We start from the raw sequence: 19,638 nt of genomic DNA on the forward strand, positions 1-19,638 counted from the left end.
ATCCTCTGTAGTCTCACTGCTCACTGCTCTTCCATTTAGGGGTTAAATCACTTTTGTTTCTGTCCATGCAGCCGTAGCCACACCTCCCCTTGCTGTGACTCACTCAGCCTGTGTAAAAAACAAATGGCTTCATTTTCAATCAGATGTTAACTTGCCTTAGATGTTTTTATCTCCTGCTCTGTAAATCGATCTTCAATCACTCACATGAGGTTTTGCCGGGTCTAGAAGGCTATCAACAGAGCAGGAACTAAGAAATTATATATTAACCAGACTGTAATAAAGGAGATTTACACATTAGATCTCTCTTTTTGCAGGAAGTGTTTAGGAAGACTGTGTAAGTAACATGCATGGAGGTGTGACTAGGGATACATAACCAAATGGATTTAACTCTTAAATGGCACTTAAATACAGCAGTGAGACTGCAGGGGCCTAATCTGTAATCTGTACCAAAACTGATTCATTAGTCTGAAGTTGTTTTGTTGCCTATAGTGTCCCTTTATACAATTAGAAAGGACATGTAGAGATATTTTACTTACATCGGTTTGAACCATTTGAGGACGTTGATTCCGAATTTTCCCAACAAAATCAAAGACACCAACTTTCTTTTCTTCATTCATCATGTCAATAATGGCATCGATCACTATAAATGTGCCCGTTCGCCCAACGCCAGCACTAGAAGCATAGTTAGATATTTATTGCTAAAGGTATAAAAGCTTTATTCCTAGTCAATTTCGGTTTTACAAAAAAAGTTATTATAGAGGTGAGGTTTATAATGTGAACAAATCAGGCCCAGACCTATTTACAACTGTTAACTCAGATTCATATCTGCATCACAATGTAATACACAAATACAAATTTCATAATCATGAATATTGGCTAATAATTGTCCAGTTATTATGACATTTGCATTGTTCCAACTATGGCCTGATTAAATATTTTTGGATAAGCTTTTTGGATAAACCTTTTATCCCTTCAAAATAGTAAAATCTAAAAAATATATATATATTGATTTACGATTTTGTTTTATATTAAATCATTTAAATGTTTTTCCAAAAATATTAAATTGAGTACTATATGTGGCTGCCAATATTGCACATACAATTTTTCATGCATTTAAGAAAGGCAACACCCTTTTAACCTAACAATAAATACAAGGTACGTTACAAAACATACATCCCTGTCCTGCAATATACATTTAGTGGCATATGTTACTATTACTAAAGGTGACTATGATTTCTGTAGGATTAAAAAAAAAAAAAAAAAAAAACTGAGAAAGACCACTATAGAGTTTACATACAGAGTTAATATATACATGAGTATGAAGAAAACCAAATACAGTAGTCTCTTGGGAGTCATAATCTATAAACATTTACCATCCCTTGCATAAACAGTAGCTCTCGTCAAACAGTACTAAACCACTAGGTGGCAAGCTTGTTTAATAAATTATATATGTGTATTTATATTTTTCTTCCGAAAGGAAAGGGAATGGTATCCTGTGTCTTATGGTCACAACATCCTCTTTCCTTTTTCTGGCCTGTTTGTTTGTGTAGTAATGAACGAAACTAAAACTTATCTATGCAGTATACACTCATTGGAAAATGTATTATGTACATGTTTCTAATACCGGTATGACCCATCCTATTTGCCCCAGAACAGCCTCAATTATTTGTGGCATTGATTCAACAAGGTGCTAGAAACATTCCGTTAGACATTTTGGTCAATGGTGACATGGTACTGCAGAGTTCCCATTCCTCCACATTCCAAAGGTTTTATTGGGCTGACATCTAGAATCTGTAGAGGCCGTTGGAGTGTTCAAAATTCATTGTTCGGTTTATTGGACCAGCTTGATGGAACTAGCAATTAGAAGTTGAGTAGACTATGCCCAAAGAGTGCTCAGTTCTCAATGTTCAGTTGCTATTGAGGGGCTTTATTTATGTCAAGAAAGTATTCTCCACACCATTACACTACCACCAGACTGAGACCACGTCGGATGGACCATTGGTTCATGTTTTTACGTCAAATTCTAACTTTACTATCTGTGTGTTGCAGCAGCAGTCAATAGTCATCAGAACAGTTCATTAGTTGTCCAGTCTTGCTCTGTCCAGTTTGGTTGTGCCTATGCTCACTGTAGCCTTAGTTTCCTGTTTTCGGCTGACAAAAGTAGAGCCCGGTGAAGTCTTATGTTGTAGCCCATCCATTTCAAGGTTTGGTTTGTGAATTGTTTGGTTTGTTGTTGTGCATTCAAACACTGCTTTTCCTGCAGAACTGATTTTGTTTGTTTATTTTGCACCATTGTTTGCAACTTTGTAAAACTGTACAGTTTATAAGAATCATTCCCACAATCAAAGTCACTCAGATCAGATTTTTCCTAATTCTAATGTCTAGTTTGAGGCAATAAACTCCATGACTATGTCTGCCTAACTTTTAAGCAGTGAGTTGCCACCATAAGATTTACTGATTAGATATTGCATTAATTAAGTTGGTAAAGAGATGCATCTAATAAAGAGGCCATCTTAATACTATCTAAACCAGGCCCCCCCAAACTCCGGCCCTCCAGATGTTGCTGAACTTTAATTCCCATGATTCTATGAATGAAATAGGCTGAGAATCATGGGAGTTGTAGTTCAGCAACATCTGGAGGGGGATGGAGTTTGGGGAAGCCTGATCTTAACATATTGAGCATCTTTTGTGGTTTTTCAATGTTAAATTCGTCATAATCTCTAACATTGCCTAATCAAATGGAACAAAACAGCAGGCCCAGGTAAACAGGAAGTCATTATTTTGCAGACTTAGCGGAATTTTATGCTAAACTGATACAGACCATAAACCGTTAACAATGCACATTGTCCGTGAACGCATTGGCTTTTCTTATTGTTATTTATAGGTAGAAGTAACACATATTTATATCCACTTATTAGTGTTAATAGTCTTTTAGCATCATATTTATCAGGGTAACACAGGTGCCGTACTGGAGCACAGTGCTAAATACGGAGCATGATCTCAACCAATCCAAAGATTCCCCATGCCAAAATTGCCATGCTGCACCAATCAAATGCTGCTCTATGTGTAGAATTTCATCATAACCGAGTTTAACTCGGTAATAGCAGAGACAACACCTCCAGTGGCTGTTAGGAAGACAGCCACTAGAGACCTATTAAACCTGCAATTTAAACAAAGCTATTCCCAAAGCATGGCAATGTTTTATATTGCAGGCATGAGCCGACAGTGGCACTGCAACCAGACTATTTCATTGAGATGTAGTGGTCTGGGTGCCCTTAGTGTCCCTTTAATCTGCAGCTGTGGGATATATAAATCCAGGGCTGTCTGAATTTGATAGGATTGGTCAAAAGTCTCACTTTGTGTCTGCCTTCATTAGGGCTAGGAAAAGAAATGAAATCAGTCTCTCTGTCTCACAGTACCTCTACCTATAGACATGTGCATGTGTTTGTAAGAAACATCAGACAAATATATTTCATGAAAGTAACAATTAAAAACTTAAAAGTCATGAACTGGGGCTGTCAAAATAGATAAGCTCCCCAAGATCTATTAAATGACCTTTAACTTCACTAAAAAATCTATATGGTTTCTTGCACTCATATCAGCAATTCCATGCAGTAATCTTTAGACTTCTTCTAAGGGCCTACCAGGAGTCCAGTGTATATGTAAATCCCTCTAGCTCAGGGCACCGGTGCCTCAATGAAAATGGAGAACCTGACCTATGTAAAGGAGGCATATAACTGAAATTCGGTCTGTTGGTTGATCACATATGATACCCCTAATCATAGCCTCTTTGTACATTTACCGTTTTTTTGTTTCCAAACCACTTAAGGGCATACATATGAGACACTATTTTGTATCCCTTACCACTGTCGATCTCGGAAACTAAATGGTGGTTACTTTAACTGCTACTAGTACATAATGTTTTTTTAGGATCGCTTATATATGCTAACCAGTATATAATATTAATAATAATATAGTAGGGGCTAGTTTGCAAACACTTTAATAAAGCCCTTTTTCTTCTCCTATTTCATTGGTATCTGGGAGCTTAAGTGATCACTAGACAGATCAGTAATGCCTTTTTTTAATTATTATAATGTTTTACTGACCATGTATTTTACTAGTCTATTTGAGCATTATAAGGTTATTTTCTGTTCTACTTTCTATACCAGGTAGCATTTTCCATCTGTCTTCTTTTGGGAACTGCAAATAATTTTAATAGAATACCCCTGATCAAACTGAAGTTTCTTATCTTACAATATAAAAAAATATTTTGTATGATAAGAACTAATGATAACTACTAATAAGAAATGTCTGCTAAAAAAAAAAAAATGCATTTTGAGTCTGCCACAATTAGTAGTTAAGTTTCCACCCTTTTCCTTTAGTGATGGCTCTAGATGCTTCTCATAGGCTAAGAAAATAATCAAGTCAAGATTTTACTTAGGCCGTTTTTATTAAATACCCCGTTTCCTGCATATAGACCCTTTAGATATGCTTAATCTGCTATAACAGGATTTCTGACAGCACACATTGACATTGCATTGGGCTATCAGATTCTGGATGTTCTCCAAGACCGGCCTACATGTTGTCTTGTCTTCCAGGGATGTCATAGGAGAACTGCAACCGTTGGTGAAGTTGAATCTTTTTAAAGTGATGTTTGTCTCTCAAATATATGAATATATAGGTTTATGGTGCTGTACATGCTGTTAAATGGCAGAGACCAACAGGTCAGGGAGGCAGAGCTGAATTCTGGGGGTAGAATCAAGTACCCCACTATCTTTAAATTTTATCAGCTGCCAATGATAGCCGGTACCAATATTATTAATACAATGAATAGTATTAGACAAAGAAAAATGCACGTCTTTATGAAGAAGTTACTATGGATAAAGAACCAAGGTACTCAACAGAAATGGGAACATCTATTTATGTCCCCAGTAACAATTAAAGAAGGAGAACAAGTGAAATAAAACATTTATCTTTTTGACTTTACCTTGAAAAAATATATAAGATTGACATTGAAAGCAACAAAAGCAAAGATAATGCTTTGAATGCTAAGTCTATTAAAATGTCTAGTAATATAACATTTATGAGCTGAAGTTAGGGGAAATTATGAAATAAAAATAAAAGGGTGCATCAATATGGTGTGTGGGAAGATATGTAATAATTGTAATTAATGGAAAATTACAGAGAGAACTTATAAAAAACAAATTACAAAAAAATTGTCCTCTCTGGTATTGATAGGGTTAACAGCGCGGAAGGATTTAAATTAATTCCAGGGAGGCAGCAGCAAAAAAAAAAGGCACAAGACTACAAAGAAAATGGAAACAAAACTTGCGCACAAGAATAGAGACCACAAAGAAACAGGAAGAAGACAGAGAAAAGTAGCCACGGTTAATAAAATAAAAATATTAATGAATGATAAACAAGGCAAGAGAGAGTACAAGTTCTATGTAAAGCAGAATGAAGATAAGGCACCAGGACCAGTGATACCAAGAAGACGCACTATGGATATAAACTTGCTGCCGGGGACATCACAACATATAAATATGTTGGCACTATATGTACAAATAATGCAAGAAGGTTAGGAATTAAAGGGACTGACAATTTTATTTTTATTTTTGGTACGGGCAACAGAAGATAAAGGCACACACAAGCACCAGTTGCACAACTACACAATAGGGCTATAGAGATCTAGCAACAAAGATCCACTTTACACAGCCCACCAGCGTCCACCCTTCTCCCATAATTTAACAGCTATCAAACGCCAGTATACATAACACATTGCACGCATTGTTCGAAATGTAATCTGTACAACTAGCAGAAGAAATGCATTCTGACTCTGTACAGCCAGCGTTAGTAAATAGTGATTGCCATTTGAAATATTTTCTAATCTTCGTTTTTTGTTTTTGTTGTCAAGGTCTGGGTGACTGCTGTGTTATTTAACTGTTATTTGCACAAAATGTTCTTCCACAAAAATCAGTAATCCGTAAGTGTGTGAAAAATAGCTATCAGTTTACACGGAAAGACAATGTCAACAAAATGCTCCCTGTTAAGCAACTTAGCTACTGGCCCACATGCTCCATAGCTAGCGGGAATGTCTAATGCAAAAGAGATAAATGACAACAGACCTATTTTATCTTTCTTTTTTTCCAAGTATCATACTGCAGCATTTAAACTAAATAAACTATCGGAAGGAATAGCATTGGTTAGCTATCCAAAGTTAAAATGTGACATTCTCATTTTAAAAATAAACCATATTATATTAAACCACACTAAATGTACATTTTTTATTAAAACAACTTTTTTCAACATACTTAGTAAAAAATGATAGAGACAAGACATTGACGGCCAAGCCAGTAAAATGGGCAGAGCCACTCAGCCTGGTATGAATGCAAATAAAACCAAATGGCAAAACTAAAGCTAAAACAGCTGATTTGGGAAAGTTCTCCATCCAAGGTTTGTCACTCAGATTTCAATCACAACAATTTGTGTTTAGCGAATAACCCATACAGCTGTAGTTCTGCAACAGCTAGGCATTTGGCTTTGGCAACCCCAGATATAAGAGGTATTGTTAAGAATTACACACACAAAAAAAAAGAAGATATTTTGGTAAACTTGGTAAGATTATAAAATTGTTACACATTGTGTAACTTCAATGGATAAAACAGACATTGAAAAAAGTCAGAGATAAACTCCCATCACAGAATCCAGGACTTGGGAGGCATTTTTTCCCCAAATGTGCAGTTTGGTTGCCAGTTACCTGCTTATTGAATAAACATTCCAAATAAAGGAAACTGAATTCTAACAGTTAAACGTACAGACTATAATCTAATCGTGTATACTGTAAGGGTGGATATTTCCGTGGCTGACCACACAAACCATAGGGTTTTCTGACGGATATGAGCAAATAACAGAAGTTCTCTTTAATGAGGAATTTAGTCAGGGTACACGCTAGTCACAAAAAGTCCCTTGCATACAATTATATTCACTTGAACTTATTTGGTAAACTGTATAAAAGAGCAATTGGGGACGCTAATTTTGCAAAATCAATACATATTATTTTAGGGGTGTTCAGTAGTGACCCCCAACTGTTTTTAGACTACAAAGTCCCTCATTCTCTGTTAGCCAGGATAACTTTACTTTTAAGGCATCATAATGCACACACACCTTTTAAATATTCCTTGGAGCACTGTTAAATACATTATTGAAATAAAACAGACAGAAAGGATGGCACAGCTGTGATACTGCCTAGAGAAAGTAGTCCACAATAGATCTTTGACTGGGTAAGGCAGACATTAGACAGATAAACAACCAATAGTCTGATGGTAAATCTGAAAAAAAGCTGGAGATCCACAGTTGGGATGGGAAAACTGTCTATGGGACAACTGTAACTAGTAACAAAACTGTTCTTCAAGTACGCATGGCAAGAAAAAATCCATTGCTGAGAAAAAGTAACACATAATATCCAGTTTGCCAGAGGGAATTTTGGAGATAAACCAAATGTGTGGAAATCTCCAGTGAGACCAAAAAGCTACACGAGGTGCTAAGTCAACACAAATTATCACCCTGAGACTGTCATCCCCACAGTGAAGCACACCAGTGATACAAGTTGGTACTGTAAAACTGGTTAGGACTGAGGACAAGCTTAAAGGGACACTATAGTCACCCAGACCACTTCAGCTCAATGAAGTGGTCTGGGTGCCAGGTCCTCCAGGTTTTAACCCTTCAGATGTAAACCAAAAGCTGTAATGAAGTGGTTTAAAACCAAAAAGCTATATAGCTTTATCATGGCCCAATGCCCAGACCTCAAACTAATATAGAATCTTTAGAAAAATACTATTCCCTCAACTATTCCATCGTATCTGACAGAGCAGTTTTGCCAAGAAGAATGAAAAACAAAAATGCAAGAACCACATGTGCAAAGGTTCTAGAGACCTACCACAAAAGACTCACAGCTGTAATTTCAGCCAAATGTGCTTCCAACAAGGATGAACTTGGGCATTACCAACAAACGTCCGACTTTTTGTAGTTGTTCAATATTTGTGAAAAACACTTCGTTATGAAAATGACAAAATTAACATTAAGTGTTACGTTGGTGTATATTACTCACCTACAGTGAACAATGATAGGCCCAGCATGCGCTGGATTACAGAATTTCACTTTCTTTAAGAACTTCAGCATGCCAATAGGTGTGAAAGGCACGCCAAAATCAGGCCAACTGGTAAAATGCAGCTGGGTAATAAACCTTGGAGTTTTGCAACCATCATGAACCTGAAAACAAATATTGCAATGTTGGATGACATGACACTTACAATGTTGTAAAATTTAACCTCTGTACCATCACAGTGAAAATCCTGAAAAATTGTGGGACACAACATACACTCCATACTCATCCATCCATCCCTCCCAGTTTTATGCACATCTAATCACGAACACAACTGAAGTATAAATCATTAAGTCAACAACATAAACTGTACTATATTTAATATTCAATGTTATTTGCACAAACATTTGTTAGTAAAGTTTAGAGGCTGTCTTTTTTTCCCTTTAATTATAAAGTACAGCCATGTCATATGCACACTTTAAACTAATTTCCCTTAAACAAATATACAAAACACTACACCCACACAACAAATAAAGTGTACAACCAATATTGAATAAAATTTATGATCACATAAATCTAAAGGTGGCTTCACAAAGTTCATCATTAAGCCATATACAAAGTTACCACATACCGGTTGTATGGAAAATTTGCGAATTGTGTAATCCACAAGAACTATCACATCCTCAACTGAGACTCTGATATTTCCATAAAGCCAGCAGCCCTGATCAGGCCAGTATTGGTAACATTTTTCCTGTTTGAAACAAAATATGATAAATAGAAAGGAAGCGAAACAAGATCGGACAAACAGAATTACAGGAACGTTACAGAAACACATAAGTGACTATTGAAGTTTGCTGAAGCGCGTCCACTTTTTTTCTCACGTTATAAAAGTGCCGATTTCAATAGGCATCAGCTTTGTTTTTATAAATGAACCTTGTTACACCCACTTGGCTGTCATTAAGACAGCTGGAACGTTACTTCCTGGTAGTTTAGCTCCATGGACCTAAACTCAAGGGGCTGTCAATAAACCAAAGCACCTTCCTTGGCAAGACTTCTGAACAAACTGTAAGTCAGCTCATTCAGAAGTCTGTGATTGGGAGTCTCCTCAGCTACAGAGAGTCTGTGCTGAGGAGAAGGTGAGGGCTCATAGAAGCTATCAAAACAAACTACATGCATATTTTCTTTAAAGATATATCTTAAGGTTGTTTATTTTTAATGGAGTGTTCATTTAACAAGAATCTTTGTCATTACTTCTAGTGCTGGGATTTTACTAGATAGATAGATAGATAGATAGGGGGGTTAGGGAGGGTTAATAAACCTAGCTGCTAAGTTGCAAAATGTAATGATCTCAATGAGGTGTTTTTGGTGCAAAGATTCTGTCACTTTTCTCAGACAGTGTAAAACACTGCAGTTTATGAGAAATGACAATGCTTACATTTATTCAAACTGTCAGACAGGCAGACAAACAGAAGAAGGAACCTCCACCTTCAGACATTCAGTTTTTTAAAGGACTTCTTATTCAGCATTATTTAGCACGATGCCAACAAACATAGCTAATGCTTCTAAAAAACAATGCTTTTAAGCTTTTCTATGAAGAACTGGATTAGTTGAGTACAGCAATTGCCATTCATGTGCCATAGAACCATCATATTTCTGGCACTTAATTACTGTTAAGTTTAATGTGTTTTTTTTTTTTTCTTGCACTATGGTTTTTGTGTTTTGTAATAGTGGGGACCTTAAATCTGAACTAAAAAAAACAATTTTTGCTAATTCAAAAACAAATATTGATTTATTTTTAATGTTACAATGTTCTTTTAGTTTCAACCAGTTGTGCATTAGGAAATAAAGGTCACATAGAAACAATCTCTTAGTATTTTTAGACAGATCAAATAGTTTTTTTTTTGCCCATTTCTAGTAATATTACCTACTATACATCCTCCCCCATTACATTTATGGAATTCTAATATCTATGGATTTATATAGCACATAAACAGGGCAAGACATTTGACTATGATAATTGATTGTGTTTTGCTTACAAGTCCTGCACATTATTTGGCATTTTAAAATTGTGTATACATCTTGTACTGGAATACAGACATATCCCATTACTGCTCATTGTATCACTTACAGGAAATGACAGTGATTATGCAAGAATCAGTTTTATACTGATCTCAAAATAACCTTGGATTGAGCATGTTAACACAAGCTCTGAGTCATGTCCGTACCATTTTACTCTGTTTTCCTATCGCATGCCTCTCCTACTAATACAATGCTTGGACTTTGAAACATACTTCATAAAATGTAGTGACTTAAAGCGGCACTGTCATAGTCGAATCCAGTTTTTATTTAACACCCCATCCTGACTCCACTACATCTAATAGCCCCCCTAGTCAATCCCAAATGCCCCTAAGCCTGTTTAAAAAAAAACTAGAGCCGACAGGAAGAAATGAAGAACAGATTCTGAGAGAGGGAGAGAAGAGGAAGCGATTGGGGAAAGGTAAGTTTGGCATGGCAGTGCCGCTTTAAACGGAGCAATAAAAATAAAAAAAAAGAAGATTTTGCTGCAAAGAATATTAACAAAATAAATTGGTATTTACCTCTTTTCTTTCTTTTAAGTTGGTTAGCATAACAATCATTGCGGATTTCTGCTCCCAAACCATTCTCCAGAAATCATTAACCGTTTCAGGTTTTGGGCCTACAAGAAAGAATTTAACAGATTAAAATTATTTGATCAAATAATTTTGGTAGTATATAATATATATATATATATATAATCAGATTGATTGCATTTGTATAGTTAAAGCAGTCAATAATTAACTTGACTTTGTAAACAATGATGCGCTTTATCTTATATCTTCAGATTTCCCTTTCAAATTATGATATTCGTATTAGTTTAAAGGAACACTATAGTGTCAGGAACACAAACATGTATTCCTGACACTATAGTGGTAAAATTACTATTTAGGTACCCAGCCCCCCTCTCTTTGTAGTAAAAAGGTGAAGTTTCACACGCCGCACCGGTTTCATTGTGGCTGGCCCTGTCTCGCACCACCTATATGGCTGAGATTATCAAACTTTATTATCTCAGGCAATCCAATACATTCACATAGGAAAGCATTGGGAGGCTATTGCGCATGTGAGGCAAAATGCTGTACCACGATAATCAGCATATCCTCACAGAGATGCATTGAATCAACCAATCTCTATGGGGAACGTTTATGCAGAGCGCTGAGATGCTGAATGTCAATGCTGTGCACTGTGCAGCACTGACATAGTAAGCACCTCTAGTGGTAATCTGAGTGACTGCCATTAGAGGTGTTCCTAGACAGCAATGTAAACACTGCATTTTCTCTGAAAAGGAAGTGCTTACATTAAAAAGCCTGCAGGGACACACTATAGACACCAGAACCACTACATTAAGCTGTATTGGGGTCAGGTGACTATAGTGTCCCTTTAAGCCTCCTCTTCCAGTAATAGCTGCTTAGCTACTCAGTTGAAGTTTTAAAATGTATACAGTACTTTATATACAACTGCCCTTATAACACAGTGTGTGCTTATTTTATATGATTTGTTTTGGTTATATGTTTTATGTTTATATTACACAAAGCGATATGTGTTATATAGTTTGTATAGCATTACATTATCACATGCACACTACAAAGATAATGTATCTCCAATCAAACTACTCACTAAGGGCACGTAGACAAGTGTAAGCTGTCGTCATTAACAACAACAATCAGTGGCTTGTGCAAGTTACACATTATCAACAGGTTTCCAACAACACATTTGTAGCCCTTCGCCCATATCAGTTCCCTTGTAAATACCAACCACATGCATATTAGTGGATTGCACACTTCACACTATGTGGTGATGAAACTCGGTGACAGGTTTGGTAGTTAGACTTTTTGTTTCAGTAGCATGTATGGGTATTCAGCTATTGCTTCACACTAAGCCTGAGGCTATGGTTCCATTTTTTGGGTTCACAGTAGCTTGGTAGTGAGTAGCGATAGCATTAGCCACAACTTGGCACCTGGCTTTTAGAAGCGGCAGCTCTTAACTCGCCTTCACTATTTGTGAAATGTTGCAGCCGGGAAACAGATGCTACTTGCAAACAGTAAAGACAGACATGGTAACAGGTACTTGCTAAACAGTAGTGATGTGGTTATAAACGAGGATTAAAAGAGTTGTTCAACTACACTGGATGCTAGCTTGTGTTTTCTTCCCCAACGTGATATAAATATATATATATATATATATATAATAAAAAGAACACTTATATTATCACATTATAAGAATGTTTTGAAATAAACTATTAGATGAATACTTTTTTAAAGGGAGTCAATTTGAATAATTTGAAAAGGTATCAGCTGAACTCAGTTCAGCACTGTTACATCTAATACGTTCAAGATTTCCTTTAGTACAAATTACGAACAACAGGATATTTGCTTTCATGTAATAATGATATGTTCCATCTGCGACTTGGAAAAAGTGATATTTGTTTAATTTCATGGGATTTATTTCAAAATAAGTATGCACACAGCATGGAGCATACAGTCATCCTTAACACAATAAACCTCGACTATCTTATATGAAAACATCCAATCTCAGGTTAACTGTTCCAGTATTATAACTGGGAGTTATAAGCGGTAAAACTAGGTACATTTAAAGTTAATCCTAAATCAATGGTAAATTTACATCCATAGATGCCTACGTTGTTATAAAGCACATAATTTCCAAAATGTATATTTATTAAAATATACACAAATATCTCTCAAGCCCTAAAAACGTATCTTTCATAAACTGTAAAACTGGCCTCTTTAGCTGAACAAGATCCACCCCCTTTTTGCTCAGCGCTTTGCTGAGCACTGTCCAATCAAATGCTTCTCATAGAGATGTATTGAGGACAAATCTCAGATTCAAAGTTTTCCATAGATGGGTGCTTTACTGAGATTTAGGGATTCATATAAAAAAGACACTTTAGCACTGTATCCGTTCAAGTGCCATTTTCCGGTATTAATTTTGATGCATCCATTAAAATGTTTATTTGTCATATAAAGCTATTATCGATTACAATTCTAATCATGATCAGCCATCCACTGTACGAGGAAGAATTAAGTTAAATCACACATAAGCGGCTTTGCACAAAACTGATATTGCTAACCAGAAAGACAGTATTTTATCTGACTGACAGCCCTGGAAGTTGGCTTTACATAAATACATTTTTTAAAACTATTTAACCCCTTAAGGACACATGACATGTTTGACATGTCATGATTCCCTTTTATTCCAGAAGTTTGGTCCTTAAGGGGTTTAAAAGAAAGGCTACAGTGAACAGGGTCTTTGCGCTATAACCAAGTCGGTACAAATGATGTGGTTATGGTGCTCAGATTGACCTTTTAAATTTATGCAAGCTAACATAACATCATATATCATGAAAGACAAATGTCTAGCTTTTTTATGCTAAAGCACTACTCAAGCACGATTACCCCCGCTAACTGTCAGTGTACATGCTGGAAACAAATAGTTACCTTGAGCAGCGATGAATTTTTTCTTTTCTTTATAGCCCTGAAAAACAGAAAGACACATTATTGCCGTAACTCCAGCTGCATGTATAAAACGCAGTAATGATAAAACACAAACAACAAAAATCTATCTCTTACGTCTATATAGGAAGCATTAATGTAATCTGAACAAGGCGTGCCATCAATTGGTGTAAGAATGACTCTGGAGTGATCATCTGAAAAGACATGAAGCATTAGATTTCTGAGATTACTATCTATTACATTAACATTCTGTTATGTAAAATGTACACTCTAACATAAATAATAAAACATTTAAGTAAATGTGTTCCTTTATAACCTTTTTAACAGTTCTCCCACTCTTTAAGGGTTTCCTGGCTCATTTTATTTGATCTATCATTCAAAACAGAAGTTAGTGCTTCTCAGAGAGAAACATTGGATTTGATGCTTTTCTACTATGACAAGTATTGTGCTGGTGATTGCCACATATATGCCATATGTCTCCAATGATTCTCTATGAGAAACACTTGATTGGACAGAAATCATCACTAATGATGATCTCATTGTAGGCGGTCCGAGCCAGACAAAAGAGACAGAATTGGCTCTAGAAAAGAAGGTTAGTTTACTTGCTTTTTTAAAATTGAAAACGTGGGACTAAATGCAGATAAAATTAACACTTTCACATTAAAAATAACTATATTTATTTTTAACATTTAACAATTTTAACATTTAACATTTCAGTTAAGGGATAACAGTGGAGATTTACAAAGTTTTACCATCTGAAACGTGGTGCAAATTTGTAGCAATCACCAACGGAATGTATGCGAAAGTTACCAAACTTCGTTATGACTGTCCCACTTTTAGAACTTTGTACCACTTTTCAGATTGTAACACTTTGATGAATCTCACCAATTAGCGCATGAACCACCACTTTCATTGCTTCTTGTGTTAGAAAGGGGAGAATGCACGTTAAATGTTAAATAACTGAATGTAGAGTAAAACAGAGTAAACAATAATGCTAAGGCAGCAAGCTGGTTGCGAATTGATGGTTGCTCGTAGTATCCATTTGGTTACAAAACGAAATATTGAGGAGGATGGTTAGTTGCCGAAGGGACAAAAAAAATATGTTCTGCTTTCCAAAGCTGCTTTGAAAAAGCAAACAGTAGTCCAGTAAGTAAGAGATTGAAGGAAAGGACAGAGGGGAAGGAATTTGTTCTAAGAGAGAGAGAGAGAGAGATCTGTTGAAATAGTTTCCTGAGGATATACAGGTGCTATTTTGCATATACCCATTCCTCTCTTGTAATGTAGCCTGCAACGTATATTTTTCAGTTACATGGAACGGAAAAATACATACATATGGAACTACAGACAGTGTAACAAATGTGTACATCTGATTTGTATTTCAACTGAGAAATGAGAACATGACACAGAGAAGAGTCACCATTACAACTATTTTTCTTTATTTGTATAAAACTTACAAGCGAGTATATTGGGGTATCTGTTCTTTTCTTTGTTTTCGTCTCTATTTGCTGCTTCTAGTGATCCTTGTATATTACCGGGCTGTAATGACTAGAAAAATAGACCAGATAATTATAATAATAATTTTAGAAATGTTTTTATTTACAACAAACGTTGAAATTGAAATGGGTAATGGGATATACAGTTCTCTATTCTTCCACATTATTAGCGGAGTTTGTTTTCCATCCCTATATTCAGAACAGCATTTTATGGATTTCATTAAATGAATATTATAGGTCATGGCTCGACAAATCACAGGCGCCAGATTGTCATGGCGATTAGGAATTTTGTTGTGGTGCTTGTGTATCTGTCAGTCCGTTCCCTTCTTCTCCTGTCACCCTGTGTGTGGGGAGGAAGTAAAGGGAACTGTAATTACTTCCTCCCGGCACTAAGGCCACACCGGGGGAATGGCTCTGCTCCCGGCCCACCTCCATTCAGCCGGACGCTGCCCATGTCCTTGCACTGCCTCAGCGCCGGGAGGAAGTTATTACAAGTTCTCTTCACTTCCTCTTCGCACACAGAGAGCTACACAGGGAGAGAGAGACAGCAGGAGGAAGGGAGATGGAGTTTGGACCAGCAGCAGCCCATTCCCATCAGCCGCAGCAAACCTACTAACCTAATGTACTTACTGCTGCCCATTCCCACTACACCCCAGGGAAGCAACCCTCCTGTTTTAATTTCTGTGTGTGTATCTGTGACAGTGTGTGTATATCTGTCGTGTGTGTACAGGGGTGTATTTGCCGCGAGGCAAACAAGGAATTTGCCTTGGGCGGCATTTTTCAGGGGGCGGCAAAAAAAGCCGCCCCCAAATGCCCAGGGCAAATGCCTTGTTAGCCTTGCGGCTAACAAGGCATGCTGGGCGGCCGGCGGGCTGCTGGGAAGTGCGGGTAGGTGGGCGGCCGGCGAGGGAGCACTTCCTCTGAGCGGTCTGCTCAGCTCCCTCGCGCGCCGCAGAGTGATGCTGGGAGCCGGAATATGACGTCATATTCCGGCTCCGCCTCCCAGCATCACTCTGCGGCGCGCGAGGGAGCTGAGCAGACCGCTCAGAGGAAGTGCTCCCTCGCCGGCCGCCCACCTACCCGCACTTCCCAGCAGCCACTGGACCACCAGGGAGACAGATATCCCCCCCCCCCCAGCTTTCCCAAAGGTAAGGAGGCTGGGGGGGTTAAATAAAAAAAAAAAAAATGTATTAAATATGTGAGTGATTGAGTGTGTTTGTATGTCTGTGTATGTCTGTTAGTGTGTGTGTGTATGTCTGTTAGTGTGTGTATGTCTGTAAGTGTGTGTATGTCTGTTAGTGGGTCTGTGTGTGTGTCTGTTAGTTTGTGTGTGTGTATGTCTGTTAGTGTGTGTATGTGTGTGTGTGTGTATGTCTGTATGTGTGTGTGTGTGTGTATGTCTCTATGTGTGTGGGTCTGTGTGTGTGTGTGTTAGTGTGTGTGTGTCTGTTAGACTGTGTGTGTGTCTGTTAGACTGTGTGTGTGTCTGCTAGTGAGTGTGTTTCTGTTACCTAGTGTATGCGTATTTGTCAGTGAATGTGTGTGTGTGTGTATTTAGAAGGCGGGACGGGGGAAGGGTTCGGTGGGGGTGGCGCGGGTGGGGGGGGGAGGGTTGGGTGAGGGTGGCGTGGGTGGGAGGGGGGCGCCTGAGTTTTGTCCTGCCTAGGGCAGCACAAAACCAGGATACACCACTGTGTGTGTATGTCTGTATGTGTATAAGTCTTTGTGTTTCTATAGATATCCGTGTGTATATCTGAGTGTATCAAATCATTCAAAAAATACTTTGAGTTTTTGAGAGAATGTGTGTCTGTCAGTGAGTGCGTGTGTCTGTCAATGAGTGTGTGTGTGTGTGTGTGACTGTCTGTGTATGTGTGTGTCCGGGTGTCTGTCAGTGAACGTTTATGTTTAGGTGACCAGCTCCCCTTCGATATCATTCCTTTTTTCCAACTCCATGCTGGCCTTGCATTATAATCAAGAACAATAAGATAACATTCTGTAAATTGTAGCTAAATCCCATCCCCTGCCAAAACTATTAAGCAGATGAGTGCCAAACAGCAGAGCAGGTAGAACCTCTTGCAGTGATCTTTATAGTGTGACCACCTAAAGTTGTAAAGACTAAGACTGACAATTTCCATATCAATGAAAGTTTAAAACTGTTATAGAGCCTGGGTCTGCATCACAGTTTAACAGTTCCTCAAAGCTGCAGATGTTTTAATTAAAAGGATATTCTAGATAAACTTTTTGGCTGCATGTAAAATGTAGTTGATCTCTGAAACAGCAAATACTTATTTTTGCATTCTTGTAAGTATTTAAAGGAACACAAACCTGTATTCCTGACCCTATAGTGTTTAACCCATTTAGTTGGCTTCCCCTCCCCCCCCCCCTATAAAAGTTTAAAACTCATCTAGTTTCCAGCGCCGCACGTGTCAGCTGCAGCTGGCTCCACCCCCCCTTGTGACATGATCAAAATGGCCGATTTTTAGCCAATCCAATGCTTTCCCATAGGGAAAGGGATATGATAGGGCGTATAGGCCATGGCTCGACATAGGGAAAAGCATTGGATTGACTCAAATCGGCATGGGGCGGGGCCAAACACCGTTTGTGCCAATCAGGACCTACTCATAGAGATGAATCAATTGAATCAATGCATCTCTATGAGGAAAATTCAGTGTTTCCATGCAGAGCGTAGGGACGCTGAACGTCGGGGCTGCTTTTTTGTCAGCACTAACTCAGGAAGGTGGAGGTGTCCCTAGAGGCAATGTAAACACTACGTTTTCCTGAAAAGGCAGTGTTTGCATGAAGAAAGCCTGAAGGGAGCTATTATACTCACCAGAACAACTGCATTAAACTGTAGTTGTTCTCGTGACTATAGTGTCCCTTTAACCCCTTAAGGACACATGACATGTGTGACATGTCATGATTCCCTTTTATTCCAGAAGTTTGGTCCTTAAGGGGTTAAAAAGTATGACAAAATATATTTTTTTGCATGAAATTACATTTGAAATGAAGTGTTAATTTTCTGGAATTAGCACCAGTGAACCCACAATTAAAATCCACCTACAAACCTACTTTTTATTTCATGCGATGCTTCATTTTAATAAAAATGATTTAAGAGATTTAGCAAATAGAATCATAATCCATTTCAGACAAGGCAAACCCAGAGCAAACATTGCAAATGAGGAGGAGAAAGAGACATTTCAATTTCTCCTCTTCTCTAAATGCTTTTTCTATGCTGATTGCCTGCTGCAAACGACAGAACGTATAACGCAGATTGGCAAGGGGCTATGATGGAGGTGCCCAGCTGCAGGATGAAGGGGTATTTTTTTTTTTACACCTCACAAATACCAATTTGTTAAATATAGAGAAAAGTTAACATAATAGTAAATAGCCTACAATGTGACATATTTCTTTTAAATAGATAATATAAAGAATTAAACAAAAATTATTTTCTTGTTCAAAGAGACCGTGGGTTTCAATACAATTTTTTTGCTCTTTCTTTACACAAAACAACTTACATTGTACTCTTCTCGAAATAGCTTTCCATCATCAGCTGATCTAATCCGAACCTCGTCTTCTAAATTCTCCACTGGAATCGGAAAATACTTCTTGAAAACAGTGGGGGAACTGCTGAGCAGCATTTGCTGTTCTATCAGGGTGCCAAAAAAAATGGGGGGAAAAACAACAAATGTAATGATTACATTATTGTGTACAAACCTAAACAAAAAAAAAATGATTGTTGGGGGCAGGGAGAGAATCAGCTATGAATGAAAATCCGTCTATTTCATATAATTCTATTCTGATTGTGCCTTGTTCTTTAGGAAGTATGAGTGGCTGGGTTTAACTATGATAATAAACCCCTATATAGCTAATTAATATAACCTATATAGTATATAACCTATACCAGAACAAAATGCATGTTAGTCTAACAACACATATATAAAAAAAGGCCACAAATTAATACAGCCCACATTTCTAGAGCTCCAAGATGAGTGCCAACACAATGTTCAGTTATGACGAGCCAAACAACTTGCCAAAACTAGATCCAAATCATTGAATAGTAAAAATAAACAATTGGGCTACTGCTGTGTTTCCCCAAAAATAAGAAATCCCCTGAAAATAAGCCCTAGTTGTTTGCTAATCCATCTTCGGGGAATTTTCCCTGAACATAGATTTGCGGGATTCCATTCACGAGTAAGCTTATCTATGTTCGGGGAAGTTTCTCCGATCATAGATACGCAAGATTCCATTTGCGAGTAAACTAATCTATGTTCGGAGAAGTTTTCCGAAACATAGTTTTGCAGGATTTCATGCCCTACTGGTCTATGTTCGGGGGAATTCGTCTGAACATAGACTTGCTTTCTAGCACATGTTTTTCCCCAAAATAAGACCTCCCCCGAAAATAAGCCCTAGTGCGTTTTTCCGGGAGAAAAATTAATATAAGACCCGTTCTTATTTTCGGGGAAAGCCGGTGGGAGATCTTTTTCAACTGTTCAATTATGTG

General features: G+C 37.6%; 1 protein-coding gene across 1 annotated transcript in view; it reads right to left on the reverse strand.

Annotated features, from left to right (window-relative positions):
- Positions 1 to 19,638, reverse strand: part of PTPRE (protein tyrosine phosphatase receptor type E) — a 125,475-nt gene that overhangs the window by 21,939 nt on the left and 83,898 nt on the right. Inside the window, exons 5-12 of the mRNA XM_063435213.1 lie at positions 18,653 to 18,783; positions 15,099 to 15,189; positions 13,762 to 13,838; positions 13,630 to 13,666; positions 10,699 to 10,796; positions 8,733 to 8,852; positions 8,108 to 8,268; positions 537 to 672 (exon numbers count right to left, since the gene is read on the reverse strand). Coding sequence (XP_063291283.1) covers positions 537 to 672; positions 8,108 to 8,268; positions 8,733 to 8,852; positions 10,699 to 10,796; positions 13,630 to 13,666; positions 13,762 to 13,838; positions 15,099 to 15,189; positions 18,653 to 18,783 — 851 coding nt within the window. The remainder of the gene's footprint in view (positions 1 to 536; positions 673 to 8,107; positions 8,269 to 8,732; positions 8,853 to 10,698; positions 10,797 to 13,629; positions 13,667 to 13,761; positions 13,839 to 15,098; positions 15,190 to 18,652; positions 18,784 to 19,638) is intronic.

This window comes from Pelobates fuscus, chromosome 10 (assembly GCF_036172605.1).
Source record: "Pelobates fuscus isolate aPelFus1 chromosome 10, aPelFus1.pri, whole genome shotgun sequence".
Lineage (NCBI taxonomy): Eukaryota > Metazoa > Chordata > Amphibia > Anura > Pelobatidae > Pelobates > Pelobates fuscus.